At 41.0% G+C, this 27363-nt stretch overlaps 1 protein-coding gene across 5 annotated transcripts in view; it reads left to right on the forward strand.

The window, feature by feature from the left end:
* Window positions 1–12991: 12991 nt before the first annotated feature.
* Window positions 12992–27363, forward strand: part of LOC129475949 (nuclear RNA export factor 2-like) — a 49649-nt gene continuing 35277 nt past the window's right edge. Inside the window, exons 1-2 of one of the 5 annotated variants that reach the window (XM_063635197.1) lie at window positions 12992–13063; window positions 18052–18159. Coding sequence is in view for 2 of the 5 variants with exons in the window: in XM_063635194.1 (XP_063491264.1) it covers window positions 13017–13038 (22 nt within the window). In the remaining 3 variants the exon portion in view is untranslated. Of the gene's footprint in view, window positions 13064–13084; window positions 13218–13545; window positions 13611–18051; window positions 18160–27363 lie in introns of those variants that run through there. The other 4 variants (XM_063635198.1, XM_063635196.1, XM_063635194.1 and 1 more) reach the window with 4 other exon arrangements.

Consider the following 27363-nt stretch of genomic DNA (forward strand, 5'->3'; position numbering starts at 1 on the left):
GGTCTCTACATGGGTCCTCAGGCTGTCTGCAACATTCTGCGAAATCTAGGTGGAGGCCGTCACGGACCCATAGCTCGTGAATGCTGTGCACCTGCAGAATTAGCACCATTTGGATGCCGCCAAGGTCCACCGCTTGAGCCTTCCAGACCGGCAGCCTGTTCAGCACCCGGCCCCCCTTGAACTATGGCTGGGACAGCCGAGGAGTGCTGCACGAAGGTGCGGGGAGCAGACACTTAAAGCAGCACGGGGCAGCAGGTGTTGAGATCCCGTGGGCATCTCTCTGGAAACTTTGCCTTCGCATTGTGCACTGGGCATGTGACTGGAGGAGCAGCCTGGAAAACTCTGAAATGCTGTCAGGGCCTTCCTCCAGTGGTCTTTGTCTTACTGAATAGCACCTGTTTCCCTTCTATCCATGGTGATCTCATTAGCAAAGTGGTCACTTGGCCATGTCTTTAGTTTGCACTCCTAAACACGCTTTTTCATTCTTTACATGGCTAGGGTGAATTTTTCAACATATTTACCTTCTTCCTATCTTTTAATTTACAAATTCCATCTTTAAAGCATTTCTCTCTTCTCTCATTTTTGTCTAAGTGGCCGAACAAAGTCACGCAGTACCTTGAATGTTTTGCTGTTTAGTTATCTTTACTGCCAGATCTCCTAGTTCATTACCCTGAAGTTCTTTTAATTTTTTTTCATTTTTACATTTTTGTGGGTACATAGTAGGTGTATATATTTATGGGGTATATGAGATATGTTGGAACAGGCATGCAATGTGTACTAATCACATCACATCCCCTCAAGCATTTGTCATGTGTGTTACAAACAATCTGTATCCTCTTAGGTACTTTAAAATGTACAATTCAACTATTACTGACTTTAGGCAACATGCTGGGATATCCCACCTTATTCATTCTTTCTGTATTTTTTTGTATCCATTAACCATCCCCACCCACCCCCTGCCTCCACACTACCCTTCCCAGCCTCTGGTAACCATCCTTCTACTCTCTATGTCCACGAGATCAATCGTTTTGATTTTCAGGTCCTACAAATACATGAGAACGTGCGATGTTTGTCTATCTGTGCCTGGCTTATTTCACTCGACATAAAGATCTCCAATTCCATCCACGTTGTTGCAGATGACTGGATCTCATTCTTTTTACGACTGAATAGTACTCCATTGGGTATATGTAGCACATTTGCTTTATCCACTCATCTGTTGATGGACACTTAGGTTGCTTCCACATGTTGCTATTGTAAACAGCACTGCAACAAACAGGAGTGCAGATATCTCTTCCATATACTGATTTCCTTTCTTTTGGGTATATACTCAGCAGTTGGATTGGTGGATCATATAGTAGCTCAAATTTTAGTTTTTGGAGGAACCTGCAAAGTGTTCTCCATAGTCGTTGTACTAATTTCATTCCCACCAACAGTGTACGAGGGTTCCCTTTTCTCCACACCCTCATCAGCATTTGTTATTGCCTGTCTTTTGGATATAAGCCATTTTAACTGGGGTGAGAAGATATCTCATCGTGGCTGTGATTTGCATTGCTCTGAAGATCAGTGATATTGAGCACCACTTCATCTGCCTGTTTGCCATTTGTACGTCTTCTTTTGAGAAATGTGTATTCAAATCTTTTGCCCATTCTCTAACCGGATTATCAGATTTTCTCCAATAGAGTTGTTTGAGCTCCTTGTTTATTATACTGGTTATTAATTCCTTCTCAGATGGGTAGTTTGCAAACATTCTTTCCCATTTTGTGGGTTGTGTCTTCACTTTAGTGGTTGTTTCCTTTGCTGTGCAGAAGCTTTTTAACTAGTCGTGCATGATCCCATTTGTCCATTTTTGCTTTGGATGACAGTGCTTCTCGGGTATTAATCGAGAAATTTTTGCCCAAAACAGTATCCTGGAGCGTTTCCCCGGTGTTTTCTTGTAGAAGTTTCATGGGCTGACATCTCAGATTTACGTCTTTAATCCATTCTGATTTGATTTTTATATAAGATGAGAGATAAGGGTCAAGTTTCATTCTTCTCCATAGGGATACCCAGTTTTCCCAGCACCAGTGCCATTTATTGAAGAGACTGTCCTTTTCCCAATGTATGTTCTTGGCACCTTTGTCAAAAATGAGTTCACTGTAGGTGTGTGGATTTGTTCCTGGGTTGCCTATTCTGTCTCATTGGCCTATGGGTCTGTTTTAATGTCAGTACCTTGCTGATTTGGTTACTATAGCTCTGTAGTATAATTTGAAGTCAGGTAATGTGATTCCTCCGGTGTTGTTCTTTTTTGCTCAGGATAGCTTTGGCTATTCTGGGTCTTTTGTGGTACTATATACATTTTAGGATTGCTTTTCCTATTTCTGTAAAGAAGGTCACTGGTGTTTTTGTAGGGATTGCATCGAATCTGTGGATTGCTTTGAGTATGATGGACGTTTAAACAATATTGATTCTTCCAATGCATGAACGGGGAATAACTTTCCATTATTGTGTCCTCTTCGATTTCTTTCATGAATGTCTCATAGTTTTCATTGTGGAGATCTTTCACTTCTTTGGTTAATTCCAAGGTATTTAATTTTATTTGTGTCTATTGTAAGTGAGATTAATTTTGATTTCTTTTTCAGGGTGTTCGCTATTGGCATATATAAATGCTAGTGATTTTTGTAGGTTGATTTTGTATCCTGCAACTTTACTAAATTGGTTGATCAGTTCTAATAGTTTTCTGGTGGAGTCTTAAGGTTTTTCTAAATATAAGATCGTATCATCAGCAAACAAAGGTAATTTGGCTTCTTCCTTTCCGGTGTGGATGCTCTTTACTTCTTTCTCTTATCTGATTGCTCGAGCAAAGACTTCCCTTAGTATGTTGAATAACAGTGGTGAATGTGGGCATCCTTGTCATGTTCCAGATCTTAGAGGAAAGGCTTTCACTTTTTCCCCATTCAGTATGATACTAGCTGTCAGTCTGTTGTATATGACTTTTATTATGTTGAGGTATGTTCCTTCCATACCCAGTTTGTTGAGGAATTTTATCAGGAAGGAGTGTTGGATTTTATCAAATGCTTTTTCAGCATCAATTGAAATAATCATATGGTTTTCATCTTTCATTCTGTTGATGTGATGTGTCACATTGATTGAGTTGCATATGTTGAACCATCCTCGCATCCCAGGGATAAATCCCACTTGGTCATGATGAATGATCTTTCTGATGTATTGTTGAGTTGGGTTTGCTAGTATTTAATTGAGGATTTTTGCATCGATATTCATCAGAGATATTGGCCTGTATTAAGAAGTCACTGTAAGGAGATGCCTGAGAGTGGATACTTGGTCAGTGTAATGATCTTAATATGCACCTTTTCTATTCTTCAGAAAATAGTCTCCTTTCTTATTTACTTTAGAATGGCATGGCCCCCAACCTATGGAATTAATTAAACAAAGAAACATTTCCAATACACTATTTCACATTCAGAAGGTTTCACAGTCTTTCAGTGTCAAACCTTGTGAGCAAAGCCAGGACAACAGGCTCTAAGCCGCCAAAAAGTTTACCAGTATCTTCCATAGAGATGTCCTTTTCATTCATATAGATTCCATCTGCAAGTCAGGCCAGACCTTTCAGACTCTGACTTGTAAAAAAGTCTTGTGTAAGGAAAACTTAGCAGTTTGCAACTAGTGTTTGGTCACTGCTGAGAGAAACAAATATAAGAAAATAAATAAATATGTCTCAGAGAGTTAAATAGGCGTACTTGGAAACACGAAAGCTTAGAAAATGAATTTAATATGGCAGATTTTATTGAGAATGCATCATGAGTCATAGGAGTTCAGAAATCAGGAAGTTCAGGAAGAAGAAAAAGATCACAAAGGCAAGTTTATGAGTACATCTACTAATCGAGGAACTGCTTGCTCTGCAACCAATAGATTGATCAAGAGATGGTCAGATCTTGGTAGGCCCACAAGAGACGTCAAAATAAAATTCTCAAAAATAAACATCCTAGAGACCTCCGGTTCTGGCCAAGCTGGAGTTTGCCCTTTCCTCCCAGATGATCCCTCTACATCAGAACACCCTGAATATAACAGCAAACCAGCAAAGAAAACTCTGAAACGTGGAAAGGGGAAAGCAGATCGACTCGTGCTCTCAGGACTCGAGCAAGAACACAGGCAGCGCATTCCCTTGGTTTTTCTGTTTCCACCCAATATCCCAGACAGGGCACCGCAGAAGCCCTCAGTCCAGAACCACCAACAATGGCAGGCACAAAGCTCCAAGAAAAGCCTATTTCCTCTGCCAAAAGACCAGAAAAAACGTGATCTAAAAACTGAAAAACCTTTGTGACAAATTCCCCTCCCCTACACTAGACAGACAACAATGGAAAAACCTTACCTCCCCCACCCCCCGAGGTTTCAGGGAACAAGAAGGAAACTTATCTTCTATCCTGCCTCTCTGAGGCAGATGGTGCTGATCCAATTCACCTGTCAGGGTAGTGTCAGTGGTGTCCAGCAGCAAGATGAGCCTTCACCTTCACCTGACATCAGTAACACTGAAAAAGGCAGTCCAAGTTGGGGCTAGTAAGCATTCCATTTATCCCCATCTCTGGTGTCAGTGATGCCCAGTGGAAAGTTGAAACTTTACACTCATCCAAACTCAGTGAAGTGATGTGAGGTGGGGCTAATCGACACTCTGCTTTCCCCCTCAGGCATTCTGTGCAAGCTAGGCCCTGTGGAGAGCTGTGCCTCCTCGTCCACCCATCATCAAGATGGAATCAGGTGGTGGGAGGCAGGATTTGTTGGCAGTCTCCTTTCCCCCTCCTTCCCCTGATGTTCTCAGAGACCAGTGGGGACCTAGGCTTCTGCCCCACCACACTGCAGCAACAAAACATTGAGTCAGCCATCCAGTTCCCCTTTCCCTGAAGCCTAGCAAAGAACTGTGCCTATACTCCCCGACCCCACCTCTAAGGTAACAAAGTGTTGTGAATTGGTGACCCGTTTTTTATTGGAAATGTTCTCGGGGGGGCTAGGGTGAAAGTTCAGCTCCCACCCCAGCCATCTGTGAAGAGGCAAGGTGAACCAGCAATCTAGTTTGCTAGGATGGTATCGGAACAGGAATCTGCACATATCACCTTATGATATGATGGGGCCACCATCATATATGTGGTCTATCACTGAACAAAAAGTCATTATGTGGTGCATGACTGAATATGGACTATCTTAATGAAATGCCATCACAGCCTTATGAGGTTAAATTTATTACTATTCCCAGTTTAAAGATGGATAATAAAAGCTTGGAAGAGTTTACCTGGCCAAGGTTATTTAGCTACAAAGTGGTAATGCCACGGATTCAGTCCTAAGATACCTGATGCCCATTACCCCATCTACTGAAAGATGACACTGTACTGCAAAAATTGAAACAGACATAGCTGATCTGCTTCTTTACCTGTAATTAGAGTAAAAGAAAACAACAAAACAAAACATAAAAACAACACAGTGACATGCTAACTGTCATGAAGAAAAGTACCACATGTCTGATAAGGTGATCAGAGATGTACACTAAGTAAGGAAGGTAGCTATAGGGATATCTAAGGCCAGGCTGTTACAGAAAAACACTTAGCGGTATGCGAGTATGCTTGCTGAGCTAGTGTTAGAGCAACAAAAAGGAGGCTAGTGTGGCTGGAGAAAAATCCATTTATTCATTCAAAGTATCCACTGAAGCAGGCATTGTTACAGGCAGTTAGGATACATTAATGAGCAATAGAGAAAGATAATCGCCCTTCTGGAATTTGTATTTTTCCACCATGGGAGACAGACAATAAAAAACAAAAACAGCATATGAGTAAAATATATTGTATTCCAGAAGATGACTGTGGGGGGAAAACTCAAATAGGGAAGAAGTGGAATCAGGAGTGCGGGCTGAGGGTTGGACATTCAAACAAATATTGGCTGCTTTGCGATTGATAGTATTACTCGATGGGTGGAAGTTTTCTCCTTTGTGCCGCCTTTGGCCGGCATCAGCGTAAATGCTCTATTGGCTTCACTGCAGAGGACAACACATTTTTCCTATCTTTGGTCAGGACTCAGTTCCTTCTTTAATATATCAGAGAACCAGAGACACTAATATCTGACAGCCTTTTGCCATCAAGTGGCCACTCGTTTTTTAAGTAAGCATCCCCTGCTACACGTCCACTAAATCTGAGCTTTTAACTGTCTGTGTTGAGACGAGGCCTGGTAGAAACCTTCGCTGGGGCCGGGCGCGGTGGCTCACGGCTGTGATCCCAGCACTTTGTGAGGCCGAGTCGGGCAGATTACGAGGTCAAGAGAGGGAGACCATCCTGGCTAACATGGTAAAACCCCGTCTCCACTGAAAATAGAAAAACTAGCCAGGCGTGGTCGCAGGCGCCTGTAATGCCAGCTACTCGGGAGGCTGAGGTAGGAGAATCGCTTGAACTCGGGAGGCAGAGGTTGCATGAGATGGGATCCCGCCAGTGCACTCCAGCCTGGGCAACAGAGCGAGACTCCGTCTCAAAAAAAAAAAAAAAAAAAAAAGGGAAAGAAAAAAAAAAGAAAGAAAGAAAAAGAAAAGAAACCCTGGCTGGCCAGTGCCCAGGCCAGACACAATGGCATTGTGCCTCACTTTTCACCTAAGACGAAATCAGCAGGTGGGGCAGGCTTGTAATCAGAACGCCCCTCCCTTTCCACGTCACACACTCCCGCCCGCCTGTCCCACACTCCTTCCTGCCCCTCCCGCTCTCCCACCCTAGGTTTCTCGAAACCCCTTCTCCTTCCCTGCTCCCCGTCCCCCGAGCTCCAGGAAGGGGAGGGACAGGAATCTGGCTCCGCCTCCCAATATGGAGATGATTGGTCAGAGGAGGTCACCTGACCAAGCTGAACCAATTGGAGTCCTCTCCCCACTGCTTTGAGAAGGAACCCTTAAGACGCTGGGCCCCACCCACAAGATGGCGTCTTGTTGGTGGCAAGATTCTGAGGGAAAGTGTAGCTCCCAGGTTGGTTCCAAGTCTTCTTCCAATTAGGTAAATTACAACAATATCTTTTCTATAAATTTCCTTTCTTTTCTTTTTCACTTTTTTTTTTTTGAGACGGAGTTTGGCTCTTGTTGCCCAGGCTCGAGCTTAATGTCGCGATCTCGGCTCACCACACGCTCCACCTCCCGGGTTCAAGCGCTTCTCCTGCCTCAGCCTCCCAAGTACCTGGGATTACAGGCATGCGCCATCATGCCAGGCTAATTTTTGTATTTTTAGTGGAGAGGGGGTTTCTCCATATTGGTTAGGCTGGTCTCCAACTCCCGACCTCAGGTGATCCGCCTGCCTCGGCCTTCCAAAGTGCTGGGATTACAGGCCTGAGCCACCGCGCCCGGCCCTTCTATAAATTTTATACAAACTAGGCCTTTTTTTGGCCTACATTACCTAAGGTCAAGGTTTAGGGATTCATGGGAAAGGCAAATCCAGCCGGATTGCTCAGTGGTCCACTCTCCACTCCACTCTACTCTCTATGTATCCCTTATCTTCACGTGTGATTAGCTTCAATTGTATGGCTAATCACTTCATGCTCTCTCTTTACAATTCCTCAGGCGGATTTTCTCTTCTTCTTCAAAAAGTTATGTTTCTCTTTTGCATCTTAGTTTTGTTTATGGTTAATTTTGATATGGCGGGCTTTAAATTGTAGATATTGGATTGTATAGATATTTTTCTTTCTATTGTGTTTCATTCCTTTTATGCTTAAAAATGCTTTCTTCATCTGAAGAGTAAATACATATTCACCTATGTGTTGAAGATGACTGGGCTTTCATCTCTTACAATCTTTTTAATGAATGATGTGGTATGCGCATGTATCCCTCTTTGTATGCATCCTTCTAACTATGTTTCAATTGGTTATTGTTAAGCAGTGTGGTTTATAGGTTGCCAGCCCTTTAGCCACTGATTTTGTCTTTTAAAATTCTTTACTCTGAAATAATTTTAGACTTAGAGAAAAGTTACAAAAATGATTATACAGAGAGCCCTTGCCTGAATTTCCCTAATGTTAACATCTTATATAACCATAGATAAACTACCAAAACCAACTACTACATGACATTGATGTACTAATTAACATTACTACGTCGATGTTAATTACCAGCAGTTAACATTGATGTAGTACTATTAACTAATCTACAGATTTTATGTGAATTTCACCAGTTATCTCACTGAGGTCCTTTTTGTATTCTAGGATCTTATCCAGAACACTTCATTGCATTTGGTCCTCTTTTCTCCTTAGTCTCCTCCAGGCTGACCTTTCCTCAGTCTTTATCGGTCTTCCACAGCCCTGACACTTTTGGAGATACCAGTCAGGTGTTTTGTGGAATGTCTCTCAATTTGTGTTTGTCTCATGTTTTCTTACGATTAGATTGAAGTTGTGCATTTGTAGCAAGCACACCTGTTTTAGTCTCCTCCCTTTCCCAGTGGTGAGGGAGGGATTCCCACCCTAGTGTTATGGGGGTGGCTGAACACATGGTACCCTATACTGGACAGACGGAATCCACAGCAATTTATTAGTAACATTTACTCACAACCGGAGAGAGGAGGGCACCTCACGCCAGGTAGAGCCACACTGTGTCACACTCTGGAAGAGAGTGAACAAGCAGGGGCTTTCAGGGGAAGTCTTTGTAGTAACCAGAGGATGAAGTGACCGTTGGTTCAGGGGAGGACGATTGGCTTGCTTGAATAATTCTGCAGGCTGGTGGGGACCTGAAACATGCTACCCAGAGATAAGCAGGCACTGTGTCTGTTCAACATGATAATAAGGAGCGTACTTTGGCCAGGGGTCCTTTCTCCCTGGGAACCCAATAGGGAAGATAACTTGTGGTGAGGCCATTCAGGGTCCTCCTGTTCTACCCCAGATGTCAAGGCATCCATATAATTGGGCCTCTAATTTTAGGTCTTATGCGACATTACCGCAAACGTGATTTCGTTCCCTTCTATGTGGATCATATCAGGGGTACATGACATCCATAAGTTGTGTTACCGGTGGTGCTCACCTTGATCACTTGGTTAAAGTGGTGGGAGTTATGCTGCCTCAGTGTAATGCTACTATTTTATTCTTTGTTAGTAATAAATATAGTGTGAAAAGTTCTTTAAGAAAAAACACAATAGATCCTCTTATATTCCTGTTTCTTCGCAGACTTTGACCCACTACTGTTAAAATCTGTCTAGGGATCTTGCCTACAGCAAATATTACCTAATGGCGATTTTCTGTTTTCCTAATTTCTGCTACATTTATTAATTGGAATTCCTCTGTAAGGAAGAGCTATCTTTACTCCCTCATTTATTTATTTCTTCAGTTTATCTCAGTATGGACTCTTGAATAATTATGTTATACATGCCAGGCTTAATCCCTAGGTGATGGGTTGATGGGTGCAGCAACCCACCAGGGCGCAGGTTTACCTGTGTAATGAACCTGCACATCCTGCACATGTATCCCGCAACTTGCAATAAAATAAAATAAAAATTTAGTCTAATTATATCATTATTTTGTTCTTTGAACTGTTCTAGCCTTGGCCATTGGGAACTCATTTTGGTTGGTTCTGTGGTCTTTTGATATGACTCTATCCTTTTTTGGTACCTTTTTCTGGCACAATAAGATATTCAGATTCATCATGTGTGTGCCCCCCTCCCCTCACACACGCACACCCCTTATAACCCTGGATTAAAACAACTTCTACAAGGAGCCCCAGTTCCCTTTCTTGGGGAATGACATTAACCAACCGGTATCTCGGTGTGTGTTCATTATTAACGGCGTTTCATTGCTGCTAAGGCTCTCTCTGTGGAGAGGGGTAGGAAATAATGTATGTATATACCCATGCCTGTAGACACATCTACATTTATTTTGGTATCTATCTGTATGCACAGCTATTAAAAGCCAGGAGCGCGGCCGGGCGCGGTGGCTCACGCTTGTAATCCCAGCAGTTTGGGAGGCCGAGGCGGGCGGATCACGAGGTCAGGAGATCGAGACCACGGTGAAACCCCATCTCTACTAAAAGAAAGTACAACAAAATTAGCCAGGCGTGGTGGCGGGCGCCTGTAGTCCCAGCTACTCGGAGAGGCTGAGGCAGGAGAATGGCGTGAACCCGGTAGGCGGAGCTTGCAGTGAGCCGAGATTGCGCCACTGCACTCCAGCCTGGGCGACAGAGCGAGACTCCGCCTCAAAAAAAGAAAAAAAAAAAAAGAGCTTGTATTGATACTTTCAGTTCCAATCATTCTAGACTTATTTGTAGATTCGTTCTCCGACCTGGCTTTCATTATCAAACAGTTTACATACCTGTTTATTTCTGGTCAGTAGATACATAAAGTATCATCTGAATTGCTAACAAATGCCCCTGTTGCAAACATATTAATAACTTATATTTTTGTACAGTTGTTTTTGTCTTTGGCCTTAGAGGATATAGTCAAAATACTACTCTCCAAAGTTATGTATCTTAGATCTTCTCTTCCTCTCACCTTCAGCGTGGTTAAGACACTCATTTGTAGTATTGTTAGTTGAACCTGTTTCTGTTTGATTTGGGGTACCCTCACCCCAATATCCTGGTTGATTTTAATTTTTAATTCATATTTTGGGTATGTGCAACATTACTATGATCCAAAGAGTCAGGGTTATACAAAAACCTATACTCGGAGAAGTGTCATTCCTTCGTCATCCCTTCTACCCTGTTCCCATTCCCCATTTCTTTCCACTTCTTTCCCTGGCCCTCCCTGTAGGGTAATCAGTCCCTTTGGTTTCTGGTTTAACCTTTCCTGTATTTATTTTGCCCAAATGAGCAGATACATACACGCTTTCTCATATTCCCTTCTTACACGAAGGATAGCATACTATACATGTTCCTTTGCACTTTGCCTTTCCTACTTAACAGCATTCTTGGAAATGACTCCATATTGTTTCACAGAGATCTTCATCGTTCCTTTTTACAGCTGCATTGTACTCCATTGTGTGGCTGTGCCACACATAGTTTATTCAACCAGTCGCCTGTTTGGGCATTTTGTTTTTAATACGGAAACCAGCTCTCGCTCTATAACCCAGGCTGACTGAAGTGCAGTGGCACAATCATAGCTCATGGTAACCTCAAACTCCTGGGCTCAAGCAATTCACAACTGCCTCAGCTTCCCAAGTGGCTAGGACTATAGGTGTGTGCCACCATGCCTGGCTAGTTAAAGACAATTTTTTTTTTTTTTTTTTTTTTTTTTTTTTTTTTTTTTTTTTTTTTTTTGCCGATAACGGGGCCTCGCTATGTTGCCCAGACTGTTCTGGATCTCCTGGCCTCCAGTGATCCTCCCGCCTTGGTCTCCAAAGTGCTGAGATTACAGGCATGAGCCATGGTGCCTGGCCCGTATGGGCTTTTAAATTCCTTCCAAGATTTTACAGTTACAGACGTTACTCCCGCGAATAACCCTGGACATGATTTTTTTTTTTTTTTTGTATTGGTAGAAATGTACCTTCAAGATATATTCCCACTAGTAGGATTATTGGGCCAAAAGTTAAGTGCACGTGTAGTTTTCTTAGGTGTTTCCAAGTTTCTCTCCAGAAGGATTGTACTGGTTTTCATTTCCATTAGCAATATATGAGAATGACAACTTCCTCACAGCCTCACTAACAGAACATGTTGCCTTACTTTTGAAACTTTTTTCTATGGGTTAGCTGAGAAATGGTGTCTCGCTGTTTCTGTAATATACCTTTGTCTAACTATGAGCAAGTTTTGACACTTATCATATATTTGAGGACTGTTTTTATACTTTTTGTTGGAATTATCTGTTCATATCTTTCCCCCATATTTCTATTGCTGTTGTGGTCCTTCATCCCTCAATATTTAAGAGTTCTCTATATATTTGGAATATTATCCAGTTGTCTGCGATATGTGCTGCAAGTACTTTATACCAATTTGTCAGTTGCCTTTTGATTTATTTATGATGCATTTGCATCACTTTTGTTTATCCTTATGTGGTCAAATCGATTGATTATTTTTTTCTTTCATTGCCTCCGGAATTTGAATCCTAGTTAGAAAGCCTTTCCCTACAGTGGGGTTCTGCCATGTTTTGTTTTGTTTTCTTTTCTTTCTCTTTCTTTTCTTTGGTTGACATGGAGTCTCGCTCTGTCGTCCAGGCTGGAGTGCAGTGGCGCGATCTCGGCTCACTGCAACCTCTGCCTCCCAGGTTCAAGCAATTCTCCTGTCTCAGCCTCTTGAGTAGCTGGGATTACAGCCGCCCGCCACCTCGCCTGGCTCATTTTCGTATTTTTAGTAGAGACAGGGTTTCACCATGTTGGCCAGGCTGGTCTCAAACTCCGGACCTCAGGCGATCCACCCGCCTCAGCCTCCCAAAGTGCTGGGATTATAGGCGTGAGTCACCCCCCTCCCCCGGCCACTGCCATGTTTTCTTCAAGAACTTACATGGTTTCATTTGATATGTTTAGATCTCTAACCCATTTGCAGTTTATTCTTGTGCCTGCTGTGTTATATGGATCTACCTTTATTTTTCCAGACGTCTCAGTTGTTCCAGGACCATTTATTAAATGTCCATCTTTGCCCTAGAGAGTTTATGTGCCATCTTTATCATGTACTAACTTTCATATGATTTGCTTGTATTTCTGAGTTTTCTATTCTAGTCCACTGGGCTATTAGTCTATTCTTGCACCAGTGCCCCAATGTCGTAATTACAGAGGCTTTATAGTGTGCTTTTCTGGCTGATATCGTAAGTCCCCTCTCATAGATTTTCTTTTTCACGTGTTTCCTGGCTATGCTTGCATGTTTTCAAAAATATATTAACTTTATTATCAATTTGCCTAAATGCATAAAAGTGTGTGCTGGCATTTTTGAGACTGAATTAAATTTATACACCAATTTAGGAAGAACTGACATCTTTTTAATGCTGGATTATTCCATCTAGGACAGTGACTTAGTCTGTTTGGGCTGCTATTACAAAATACCATAGACTAGGTAGTTTATAAACAACAGAAATTTATTTCTTGCAGGTCTGGAGACTGACAAGTCCAAGATAAAGATGCTGGCTGATTTGGTGTCTGGTGAGGGCCCTCTTCCTCATCGATGGTACTTTCTAATTTTATCCTCAACATGGTGGAAGGGACAAGGCAGCTCTCTGGAGCCTCTTTTATGAGAGAACTAATCCCATTCATAAGGGCTCCACCCTTATGACCTAGTCGCCTCTCAAAAGGCCCCACCTCCTAATGGCATCACCTTGCGGGTAAAATTTCAAGATCGTAATTTTGGGGGTACACAAACATTCAGACCATCTCAGATAGCGTATGTGTTTCCATTTGTTCAAGTCTCCTGTGGTGTCATTCAGGCATATTTTAAAAGTTTTCTTGTATAAATGCTGTTATCAAGTTTACTCCTAAACTTTAATCCCTGTTGCTAGTGTATATGGGGCTTTGTCTGTGAATGTGTCCTCCAGCTGCTTATTTTTGTGTATGTGTGTATTAAAAGACTGCTGATTTTTGTATGTTAATTTTATGTTTTGCTACCTTAATGACTTGTTTTACTGGTTCAGTTGATTTATCATTGTTTCTATAGGGTTTTTCAGGTATACTATAATATCATCTGCACATAGAGATGGCTTTACTTCTCTTTGTAAAAAGTAAGTTTCATTGTGTATATCTAAGGTATACAACACGGTGTCATGGGACACGTATAGATAGTAAAATGGTTACTGTAGTGGAACAAATTAACATACCCATTATGTCGCATAGTGACCCATTTTTGGTTTTGGTAGCAGGAGGCGCTAAAATCTATTCATTTAGCAGAAATCCCACATCATATTTAATAGTACAATTGTACAAACTGTATTCCAGCATGTCGTGCACTAGATCTCTAGTCTCTTTCATCCTACATATCTGCTACTTTGCATCCTCTGACCTACATCTCCCCCTTTCCTCCTCCCATCCCCTCTTCCCCACCCCGACCCTGATAACCACTGCTTTATTCTGTATCTCTGTATATTTGAGTTTTGTTTTACTTTTATTTTTTAAGATTCCACGTAGAAGTGAGATCATGCAATATTTCTCTTTCTGTATCTGGATTATTTCACTATTACTTCATTGTTATAGCATAATGTCCTCCAGATTCATCCATGTTTTGGCAAATGGCAAGATCTCCTTTTTAAAGTGTATATATACAGCGCATTTTCTGTATCCATCTGTCCCTTGATGGACACCTAGGTTGTTTCCGTATCTTGGCTATTGTGATTAATGCTGCAGTGAACATGGGAGTTGAGATACTTTTCAAAGATCAGCTACTTTTAAAAGGTGGTTATTTTATTTCCTTTAAGTAGATACCCAGAAAAGGAGTTGCTGGGTCATATGATAGTTCTGTTTTTCACTACCATATTTTTTTTCTAAAATAGAAAAATGTGGAACTACCATTGTATTTCTAAAACAGAAAAAAAAATCTATTTCTTTAGGTACCTCCATACTGTTTTCCATAATGGTTGTCCCTATCTACATTGCCATCAGCAGTGTACAAGGGTTCCCTTTTCTCCACACACTCGGCAATGTTTGCCATCTCTTGGCTTTTTGATAATAGCTATGCTAATGGTTGTATGGTGTTGCCTCATAGTAGCTTTTATCTGCATTTTCCTGATGATTAATGATGTTTTTCATATACCTGTTAGTCAGTGTGTATGTCTTCTTTGGAGAAATGTCTATTCAGGTCCCTTGCCCATTGTTTACATTTGATTGTTTTTCTGCTATGGAGTTGTATGATTTCCTTACAAAATTTGGACATTAACCCCTTATTCATATATATGTTTCGCAAGTATTTGCTCCCAGTGTGTAAGCTGCCATTTCATTTTGTTGATTGTTTCCTTTGCTGTGCTTTTTAGTTCTTCTTATTCATTCCTAGGAAAATGATCGATTTCTCTGGTCAGTTGACTAATACTTGTAATGCAAGATTGAATAGGTGTGAGGTAGTAGACATGCTTTCCTTGTTCCTGATCCCAAGGGAAAACTTTGAGTGCCGCCCCCCCAACCCATTAAATAAGTTACTAGCATTAGGACTTAGGTATATATGTTTTATCATGTTAAGAAAGCATCCCGTGGTGCCTGTTTTCTTAAGGCTTTTCTATTTTTTAACATAAAGAGGTGTTGAATTTTTCCAAAGGCTTTTTCAACATCTGTGGTGATAACCATATGATATTTGTGTTGAAGTGTATTAATATGGTGGATGATATCAAGGTACTTTCTAATATTGAACCAATCTGTATTGATGGGATAAATCCCACTTTGCCAAAGTATATTATGATTTTTTTTTTTTTTTTTTTTTTTTATTATACTTTAGGGTTTTAGGGTACATGTGCACAATGTGCAGGTTTGTTACATATCTATCCATGTGCCATGTTGATTTCCTGCACCCATTAATTCGTCATTTAGCATTAGGTGTATCTCCTAATGCTGTCCCTCCCCCCTCCCCCCACCCCACAACAGTCCCCGGAGTGTGATGTTCCCCTTCCTGTGTCCATGAGTTCTCATTGTTCAATTCCCACCTATGAGTGAGAACATGCGGTGTTTGGTTTTTTGTCCTTGCGATAGTTTACTGAGAATGATGTTTTCCAGTTTCATCCATGTCCCTACAAAGGACACGAACTCATCATTTTTTATGGCTGCATAGTGTTCCATGGTGTATATGTGCCACATTTTCTTAATCCAGTCTATCGTTGTTGGACATTTGGGTTGGTTCCAACTCTTTGCTATTGTGAATAGTGCCGCAATAGACATACGTGTGCATGTGTCTTTATAGCAGCATGATTTATAGTCCTTTGGGTATATACCCAGTAATGGGATGGCTGGGTCAAATGGTATTTCTAGTTCGAGATCCCTGAGGAATCGCCACACTGACTTCCACAATGGTTGAACTAGTTTACAGTCCCACCAACAGTGTAAAAGTGTTCCTATTTCTCCACATCCTCTTCAGCACCTGTTGTTTCCTGATTTTTTAATGATGGCCATTCTAACTGGTGTGAGATGGTATCTCACTGTGGTTTAAAATTCAACAACCCTTCATGCTAAAAACTCTCAATAAATTAGGTATTGATGGGACGTATCTCAAAATAATAAGAGCTATCTACAACAAACCCACAGCCAATATCATACTGAATGGGCAAAAACTGGAAGCATTCCCTCTGAAAACTGGCACAAGACAGGGATGCCCTCTCTCACCGCTCCTATTCAACATAGTGCTGGAAGTTCTGGCCAGAGCAATCAGGCAGGAGAAGGAAATAAAGGGTATTCAATTAGGAAAAGAGGAAGTCAAATTGTCCCTGTTTGCAGATGACATGATTGTATATCTAGAAAACCCCATTGTCTCAGCCCAAAATCTCCTTAAGCTGATTAGCAACTTCAGCAAAGTCTCAGGATACAAAATTAATGTACAAAAATCACAAGCATTCTTGTACACCAATAACAGACAAACAGAGAGCCAAATCATGAGTGAACTCCCATTCACAATTGCTTCAAAGAGAATAAAATACCTAGGAATCCAACTTACAAGGGATGTGAAGGACCTCTTCAAGGAGAACTACAAACCACTGCTCAATGAAATAAAAGAGGATACAAACAAATGGAAGAACATTCCATGCTCATGGGTTGGAAGAATCAATATCGTGAAAATGGCCATACTGCCCAAGGTAATTTATAGATTCAATGCCATCCCCATCAAGCTACCAATGACTTTCTTCACAGAATTGGAAAAAACTACTTTAAACTTCATATGGAACCAAAAAAGAGCCCGCATCGCCAAGTCAATCCTAAGCCAAAAGAACAAAGCTGGAGGCATCACGCTACCTGACTTTAAACTATACTACAAGGCTACAGTAACCAAAACAGCATGGTACTGGTACCACAACAGAGACATAGATCAATGGAACAGAACAGAGCCCTCAGAAATGATGCCGCATAGCTACAACTATCTGATCTTTGACAAACCTGACAAAAACAAGCAATGGGGAAAGGATTCCCTATTTAATAAATGGTGCTGGGAAAACTGGCTAGCCATATGTAGAAAGCTGCAACTGGATCCCTTCCTTACACCTTATACAAAAATTAATTCAAGATGGATTAAAGACTTATATGTTAGACCTAAAACCATTAAAATCCTACAAGAAAACCTAGGCAATACCATTCAGGACATAGGCGTGGGCAAGGACTTCATGTCTAAAACACCAAAAGCAATGGCAACAAAAGCCAAAATCGACAAATGGGATCTCATTAAACTAAAGAGCTTCTGCACAGCAAAAGAAACTATCATCAGAGTGAACAGGCAACCTACACAATGGGAGAAAATTTTTGCAACCTACTCATCTGACAAAGGGCTAATATCCAGAATCTACAATGAACTCAAACAAATTTACAAGAAAAAAACAAACAACCCCATCAAAAAGTGGGCAGAGGACATGAACAGACACTTCTCCAAAGAAGACATTTATGATTTTTTAAATATATTGTTGGATGTTGTTTGCGAATATTTTATCTAGCATTTTTGCATCTACACTTATCTATCCATGTCACACTTGCTTCATAAAGGGAGTTATGAAAATTTCCTTTATAATGCTGTTGAATAATTTATAGAGCATTGGTGCTCTGGTACTATCTGATCTTTGAAGGTTTAGTAGAATTGACCTGTAATAGCATCTGAGCCAGGTGCTTCTTGGGAGTTATTCCTTAATAACCTTTCCTATTTTTTTCTGTGAAAATTGGCCAATTTAAGCCTTCCAGCATTAGAGTAAAAATCTTGATAATCTGTATTTTCCTAGGAAATTATTTATTTCATGTGTATTTTTAATTTCTTTATACACAGGTTTGAAAAGTAACCTAATTTTTTCTGTTTAAATGATTATCATTTGTCATTTATTATTTTGTATATTTGTGCTCTCTCCCTTTCTTCCTTCATTAATCTACCTAGTGAGTTTGTCCATTAAAAAAAACGCAGGATTTTGATTTAATAAATATACACACATTGTTTTTCTACTATGTATCTTATTAATATCTGCTTATGTATTTATTTATTCATTCATTCATTCATTTTAGTGACCGAGTCTCCCTGGATCACTCAGTCTGGAGTGCAGCGTTGTGATCATAGCTCACTGCAGCCTTGAGTTCTTGGGCTCAAGCAATCTTCCCACCTCCGCCTCCTCAGTAAGTAGGACTACAGGCATGTTCCATCACGCCCAGCTAATGAATCATTATTATTATTATTATTATTATTACTGTAGAGGCAGGGTCTCCTTATGTTGCCCAGGCTGGTCTCAAACTCCTGGCCTCAAGTGATCCTCCCGCCTCAGCCTCTCAAAGTGGTTGGATTACAGGTGTGAGCCACTAAGGCCGGCAATTTCTGCTTTTATGTTATTTCTTTATGTGTGTTTCCTTTGGTTTCCCGGGTTGTTCTTTTATTAGATTTTTGAGGCAATGCTTTAATTTGTTTAATTTTATTCGTTCATTTTCATTGATGAGAGTATTTAGTGCTCTGAATCTGCTTCCAATCACTGCTTTAAATATCTTCTACAGATTCTCATATGTAAGCTCTCATTATCACTCTTCTTAAATATTTCTGTAACTTGAGTTTGTATCTCCTCTTTATCTCGACATTTGCTTAATAGAAGGCTTAACATTTTTTCCAGGTAGAAGAGCCTTTGCGCTTTCAGTTTGTGTTAGTAAGTTCTACTTTTGTTGCATCGTGATTGCAGAGGGTTGGTTGTAATATTTCTACTTTATGGAAATTAGCGAGGTCTTCACTGTGAGGTAATTATGATCACGTTTTGTTAACGTGCCATCAGCTTTTGACAAGGTGGTATCTTCTTTATTTCCAAGGTGTAGATTTATGTGTGTGTACGTATGCCTATGTGTGTATACACACACACAATGTATCTTATTAATTGTGTTGTTTACATTTTCGGTATAGGTCTCTTTATTGTACCACTGGATTTGCCTTGTACTGAGACTTGCCATGTATTAAATCTCCTATTATTATTTTGCTTCGATGTCTCCATACCTTTTGGCATTACAAAGGTGGTTGCTATGTTATTTGGTGCATAAATATTCCTAAGTATTATATCTTCACTGTGGATTTTCAATTTTAATGTTAGCGTGTAAACTTTGTCATTAAAAAAATTATTTTTAGCACCTGCTTTCTTATTGAACATTTTACTATCTGGTCCACTAGTTTGTTTTTAACTCCCAGTCTCCTTTTAACACTCATCTACTGCCTTATGAAAAAAAAAAAGTTTATTCTCTTTTTTTTCTATCTCTCTCACTTCTCTTATTTTACTTGCACTATTTCTTTTTTTCCACAATATAAAATAAATGCACGTTAGTCGTTTTCCTTGCTCCGCCTTCATTTTAGTATTAGATACCAAGTGCTCGCCATCAGATGTTGTAGGGAAGATTTTCCTGTCATTACCTGTGGAATCACAATCCCAGTTTACCCTTTAGAATATAAGTTAGCAAACGTTTTCTGTAAAGAGCCATATAGTAAATATTCCAACCAATGGGCCATGGTTTGCAGACCCTTGCTCTAGTGGAGTCCTCAGGAAGGGCTGATGGGTATGTAATTTCCTAAGTTCCTGTCTGTTTTTCCATAAGCTGTGATATTAGTGAAGGATCGGTTGAGCTGGATATCAAATCATTACTTCAGACGTTTTTCTCAGCCCATTTGTGAGTTTAGAGTTTTAAATAGTATTCTAATTCACGGCAGGCTTTATATCCTCAAATGCTTGTTTGAATGGAATTAATTCTGTTTGGAGGGTTGACGTACAGTTTCCTTCTGTTTCATGGTTGTTTAATATGTGTGAAATTTTGTCTTCTGCTCTTTTTCTCTTTCTGGAATGTTTTTGTAAGGAATTATCCTTCCTTTTGTTCATTTTTATGATATTGGATTGTTTTACCGGATTCCTATTTTAATGGTGCTATTTTCTGCCAGTGTACAAAAATTCAGGCCTGAAATTTACTGATTTCGTTTGCTTGTTTTGGTAGCGGACAAAGAAGTTAGGAGTGCTCTGATTCTGTGGTTCTCTTATGTCTTGCAAGATTCTTCATTTTCCCCTTTTGTTTCTTTTCCCCGTCGTTACCAAAGTGGCAAAGCATGCTTCTCCCTTTCTCTTTGCCCTTACTCTTCCCCAGAAGCTGTGGACTTCAAAGGCTACTTTTATTTTATTTTATTCTATTTTTTTTTTGAGATAGAGTCTCGCTCTGTCTCCCAGGCTGGAGTGCAGGGGTGTGATCTCGGCTCACTGCAACTTCTGCCTCCTGGGCTCCAGCGATCCTCCCACCTCAGCCTCCCGAGTAGCTGGGACCACAGGCGCACACCACCACACTCGGCCACTGTTTTAAGTTTTCGTAGAGACGAGGTCTCACTATATTGCCTAGGCTGGTCTGAAACTCCTGGGCTCAGTGGTCCTCCTGCCTCGGGCCTCCTAAAGTGATGGGATTACAGGCGTGAGCCACTGCACCCAACCCAAAGACTGCATTCTATGATCATCTCTACCTCTTTAAATTACACATATTTTAGAGGTCCTTCCCTATAGTCCCTGCTCTTATTATCTGGGACACCTTTTTGGCATTTCTTTAGACTTAGTCTGGGCTCAGTCATTTTAACTGTAGTTTCAGACCAACTTTAAGCCCCTTGCCTCTTCCTTTCTCTGTGTCTCTTGCAGCTTTTCTTGGTCTGTCTTTGCATGCCACAAAGCCTAGTGATGAGAGCATGACAGATCTTGTGCTGGGATTTCATGCCTTTTCTCCTTCTACTCACTACTAAAGATTTGGCATTATCTGTTTCTAAGTAATGATGAGGATGTGGCTTCTGTATAGATTTGCATCTTCCTTTCTGATTGGTTTGTATCCTTTTGACACAAACCATTGGGAGGCAGGTGCCTGGGTGGTCGACATTGCCTTCTGCTGACTTACAGCTGATTTCAAATGGCATTTTATCTTATCTAAATATATATGTGTGTGTATACACACACAGACAGACAGACAGACACACACACACAAACACAGACATTTATACACACATACAAGTCTATTTCTATTCCATGTCCATAGTAGAGGTCTCCTGAAGTGGTTGTTTGATTCACCATATATTTGTTCAATACATATTTCATTTATTGCTGCTGTCTTTGGTGGCAGGCAAGAGACTGTGAAAATCTTCTCAGGATTTGTTAATGTTCCTCACCCTAAAGCAGGTTCATGTCGATGGACCAAAAGGTGCCAGCCACACTGCTAGAGCTCGCTGCATGGAGTCTGCTGAGTGATGAGCCTGCAGCTATCCATGCTCTTGAGGAGCTCCCATGAGACCTCTTTGTTCCATTGTTCATCACTGCCTTCTTGGGTGGGCAGAAGATGAAACTAAAGGCCGTGGTGAGGATTTGGCCCTCCTGTTGTCTCCATGTTGGACCGTTGAGTGTAAGGGAGTCACACTAGAGACATAGTGAGTCATCAGGAGGGTATGCTGGAGCCTGAGGCAGGGGGTGGCCTAACAGTCTCCCAAAGGTAGTTGATGGTGAATGCTGAGGATCTCTGTGAGGGTGTTAGTCCAACACTTGGGGTCACCTTAAGGACTCTAATGTCTTACAGAGGTGATTATGGAATAGAGGTGATTGAGAATACTATTGATGGATGTACCTACTGGGTATGATTACATAGAAGAACAACATGGACACCAGACTGGGGAGGATCGGAGGAGAAGGAAGGATGGGAAAAACAATAAAAGATGTTGAGTTTGTATGGAAAAATATTTGTTGGTAGATTGTTTACAGAGTGAAGAGCAAAGATAAAGGGTTTGCCCCTCCTTCCCCTCATTGATGTTGCTGGGTTATAGTAAAATCAGCCACCTTTCATATTCTGTCTCTTCCTCTTCCTGCAGACGGCCAAAACGGAGGGTCCTGGATTTCAAGCAGGACCCACACAGCAGAGCCACATGCTCTGAGATCAGGAGCACATTCCCATTTTGTTTTCAGTCTTGTGTTTACTCTCAGCACTCTATCCTGAAAATAGAAGAAGCCAAGCGAAGTGTTAGGTGCCTAGAAATTGTACATTTAGAGTCTGAGTCTCGGCCCATCCAGGGAACGCATGGGATTGTTAGTGGACATTTCCTTTGATGGTACCTTGAGAACAAGGCAACTCTTTTCCTTCCTTTTGAGTAAAGTTGAGCAGAGCCTTGGGTCCTTGCATCTCTGCTGCAGAGATTTGCAAATTCATCAAGTGTCTGCCCACAAAAGCGTCCTGTAGTTTCTGGATCTGGGCTGCGCTGATCACCTGGAAGTAGGTCAGGCTTATTTGAGTGAAGTCAGCACCCTTTTGGCACAGGTGATCCACCAGGACAGACTTAGTCTATCTAAAATCCTTTTAAAATCCTGTAAGGGGAGAAACTTCTTAACTTTTCTCCCTCATCATGAGCAGATGAACAACCTCCAGGAACTCAGCATGTCTTGCTTCTGCCTCACAGATCAGCTGGACAAAATTTCCAGGTGAGAGGTTGGGGAGGGACCTGGGTTCCCTGAATGCCCCATTATGAACAAAGGAGTGCGACTATTCTTAGATATTCTTAAGCACTTTGTAACCTATTTCTCCTTCCACACCAGCACGGCAATGCTGGGTGTTTTAAACTGGCCAAGCTAGAGAGTGTGGTCCCTCACGTTGAGGAGAAAGACAGGATTAGGAAAGTCAGCTGTGTCCGGTCAGTCAGTCAGTCAATCAACCATGTGCAGACACTAAGATAAGTCTGTTGACATATTGGCGAAAAAGACAACAGTCCTTCTTTTACTGGAGTGTGTAGCCTTCTAGAGAGGAAGGGGAGGCATTCAGTCGGAGAAATAACTGACGCTGTAGCACTGATGCACATCCCCATGGGCTGGTCACAATAGGTAATACCGCCAGATCGTTTTGTTCCTGTAGTTTCCCCGAGGCTTAGGACCCGAATGGAGAACTTGTCATTTGGAAATTCGTCAAAGGGAATTCTCAGTCGGCTGCTTTCCCAGACCCATCCCCATCAAATAACTGAACTAGATACACTGCTAATTATACTGTAGGCACTCAGTTAAATTCTTTTTCCCTTAATCTGTCCCACAACCCTCTATAATAATTGCTACTGTGCACATTAAAAAAACTGTATCTCAGTGTGGAAAAGTAACTTTCTTAGGGTCACAAATCTATTAAGTCTGACTGTAAAGTCCACAGTGTTAACTGCTGTTGCAATGGATATACAGATTACTTTATTCTAGAGTCGTAAGTATCTATAATTCAGGACTGCTTGCTCTAATCCAGCCGTCATTCTTCAGAAATGCCTTCCTTTTTTCTCGCTGCAGAGCCCTGCCATCTCATTTGTATACACTGTATGTGTCTTTCTGTGGACTTTCTACCAGAGACATCACTGTCCTATCCCAGAGCTCTGAGGTTAGCCACCTAAGACTGTTGAGTCTGAGTAACAATCAGATATCCTGGGAAGTTTCTGAGCCATTCCAGGCTCTGCTGGAGACGGTGTCAGGGACCCTGCAGCATCTGGAGATAGACAACTGTCTGATAACTGACTCTACTTTCTCTGTTGTCATCCCAGCCCTGAGCCACTGTTCCCACCTCTGTGTCCCTAGCCTTGTCTTCAACCCCATTACAATGCCTGTGCTCACGAGTCTTCTGCAGCACTTAACAGCGTTGATGGAGCTGAAGCATGTGATTTATCCTGTCCCTGTCCATTGCCGTGAACAATGGCATTCACATGGCAGTTTGGACAGACAAGCTTGCTAAAGTGCAGGCCCCATTGAAGGTGATGCTGCAGGCAGTACCACAGAACGACATGAACTAGACCACCCATTCTGAGAGGTTTTCACAGGACCAGGAGTTGTTTCATCACTGATGTGTGGCCACTAAAACACTGAGTGTTCTTGCCTGAAGCCCAATTTGTAAAGACACATAATGTACAATTCTGCTATTCCAGGAAACTGGTGTTAGGAAGATTGGATATATAACCGACCTCTATAAAAGAAAAACTCTAAGAAGGAAACAGCAGACTTTACGACGTCCTGTGGGTCTCTTGCCCATTGTCCTCTACATCCTCCTTCTTGTTACTGACCACAGTGTTGGGTACGTGACATGGGCTGACCCAGTCATGGCACATCATTTCCCTGTCCACACTAATCGGTTCACTTATGGGTACTTGACGCAAGTCAGGACAGTTGAAACCTTTCCCGGATGTTTTTCTGGAGTAGGTGCTGGTTACTGAAGCCAATAATGTTACTCACTGAGGTCCTTTAATCTTCTTGTATTCATGATTGCCTTAGGTTGCTTATGACAAACCATTGGCAATTAAAATGAAAAACAACAACAACAAGAAACAAACTATCCCCACTACCTACTGGTGTCTTTATCAGTATATTGCTATCTCCTTTCCTAGGTCTCAGAAGCCTGGGGTTCAGTTTGCCCTTATTTCGCACAGATTCACCAAAGATCTGTTATTAGCTAGGTACTGTTCCTGGTGCTAAGAATGAATAGGCAAACAAGACCCTACACCAAGTCACTCACAGTACAGATCTTCGTATGATTTGTCTGTTTCCCCGCTCTTTTCTTAGGGGATTTGGGAAAGTTATTTTACCCATCTATATCCCAGATTTTTTTTTTTTTTTTTTTTTTTTTTTTTCGCTTTGCCCCTTGCATACTCTGCTCAATCCACATTGGCCTCTTTATGCTGTTGGATAGCTCATCAAGACTCAGGCCCTAGCTTAGATGTTACGTCCTCCGAGAGGTTTTTCTCTTACTTCCCTCTCCTTACTTACCCCACTTCTCTCCCATTACTTCCCTTACTTCACCATGCTGTTTTTAAATGTACCATGTACATTTCCTTCGTGGTACACATCATTCCATATGTATTTGCTCCCCCTGCTCTTCCCTTAGAGTTGCACTATTCAGTAGAGTAAACACTAGCCACATGTGGCTACTGAGCATTAGAAATTTGGCTACTCCAAAATGTGATGTACGATAACTGTAACACGCACACGGTATATTCAAGACTTAGTGAGAAACAAAAAATGTAGAATACCTAATGAATAACTTATTTGGATTGTTTGCGTGTTGAAATGATAAGATACTGCAGGTCAAAGACATAGTAAAAAAAGAAGACAGAGTAGTAATGTGTTTATATTGTTCAACATGTTGAAATGATAGCACTGCGGCAAAGACAGTCACTCTCAGCATTCCTATTGAATACCTCCTTGGAAGACCCAACCGGTACAACAAAGCAAAGGAAAGCACTAAAAGGCACAGAGATTGGATATGAAGTCATGAAAAAGTGTCCCTATTTACTGACATGATGGCTATGTATAAAATTTCTAGGAATTTATGAAAAACCTCCTAAAACTAATGAGTGAGTGTACCTAGGTTGCCGTATACCAGGTCAATATTAAAAGTAGGTCAACTCTGTTTTTATATACAGTCCTCCCTTTGCACAGTTCTGATATGCACTAAGGTCATTTACCGTGATTTAGTTAAATAACACTAGTCCCTTCACAGTATGGGTCAAATTTCAGTTACCATGGTAAACTAACTGTCAGTAACTACACAAAGACCAAACATTGCTGCTGGCTCTTCAGCCCACAATTTGCTACTGAAATAACAGATGAGAATCATGATCAGTGGCCAGTCATGTCACTTCTTTCAAATTCTGTTTGTGTCACTCCACGAATCACTATTTAAATAATAGATGAGCATCAGGATCCGTGACCAGTCATGTCACTTTTCTTTTAAAATCTAATCATGTTTGGTCACTGAGTATCTATTATTTATTTCATGCATCAACAGCCAAGAATGAAACTGAGTTTCCTCCTTGTCTCCCAGTGAACTACTCATATGACATTTTACCAAAGAACTGGATAGTTTAAAAAGGTAATTGGCCAACAAAGACAGAAACATGCAAACAAATGACAAGAAATAATGCTGGAAGTGGAAATTGCAAAACGGTTTTGATGGAAAGGATTAAGATATCCCAGTGAAAGTGACACTTGCAAAAAACTTTACACTACAGGATTCCTTGGAGATATTCATGACATAGAAAGAACAATGAATAAAGTCATGGAAGCTGATCAACACTAAAAACTGAAAAACAAAATTTGCCAAGTCACGGGAAAAAATGTCTACTCCATATCACAATTAATAAGATGAGAAGAAGGCAAGAACTGTTCATACTACTCGTTTTCTTTCCATGAGAAATTCTGGATTTAGTTTTATCTGGAATGTCACCAACTTCTCTGGCATAATATATGGTATAATTATTTTTAGAATGTGATTACTTTATTAATATTTGAAGACATTTTTATGTTTTGAGCACTTTTCTGAAACAATAGCTTCTGTTTTAGTGAATAGTAGTGGACAAGGCCAGAATTGATGTTTTTCTGTAACATTAAGCTAGTATTGGTGGAAGCAGTTAGATAAATTCAAGTCCCTTGACTCCAGTCACAGGACTTTCTCTAAACTACTGTGACTTTGTAAAATATTCTTAATTTGAATTTTCTTATTCATCCAATAGTTATTTACATTGATCTTTTTTTTTTTTTATTATACTTTAGGGTTTTAGGGTACATGTGCACAATGTGCAGGTTTGTTACATATGTATCCATGTGCCATGTTGATTTCCTGCACCCATTAACTCGTCATTTAGCATTAGGTGTATCTCGTAATGCTGTCCCTCCCCCCTCCCCCAACCCCACAACAGTCCCCGGAGTGTGATGTTCCCCTTCCTGTGTCCATGAGTTCTCATTGTTCAATTCCCACCTATGAGTGAGAACATGCGGTGTTTGGTTTTTTGTCCTTGCGATAGTTTACTGAGAATGATGTTTTCCAGTTTCATCCATGTCCCTACAAAGGACACGAACTCATCATTTTTTATGGCTGCATAGTATTCCATGGTGTATATGTGCCACATTTTCTTAATCCAGTCTATCGTTGTTGGACATTTGGGTTGGTTCCAACTCTTTGCTATTGTGAATAGTGCCGCAATAAACATACGTGTGCATGTGTCTTTATAGCAGCATGATTTATAGTCCTTTGGGTATATACCCAGTAATGGGATGGCTGGCTCAAATGGTATTTCTAGTTCGAGATCCCTGAGGAATCGCCACATTGACTTCCACGATGGTTGAACTAGTTTCCAGTCCCACCAACAGTGTAAAAGTGTTCCTATTTCTCCACATCCTCTCCAGCACCTGTTGTTTCCTGATTTTTTAATGATGGCCATTCTAACTGGTGTGAGATGGTATCTCACTGTGGTTTTGATTTGCATTTCTCTGATGGCCAGTGATGATGAGCATTTCTTCATGTGTTTTCTGGCTGCATAAATGTCTTCTTTTGAGAAGTGTCTGTTCA

Source organism: Symphalangus syndactylus, chromosome X (assembly GCF_028878055.3).
Source record: "Symphalangus syndactylus isolate Jambi chromosome X, NHGRI_mSymSyn1-v2.1_pri, whole genome shotgun sequence".
NCBI lineage: Eukaryota > Metazoa > Chordata > Mammalia > Primates > Hylobatidae > Symphalangus > Symphalangus syndactylus.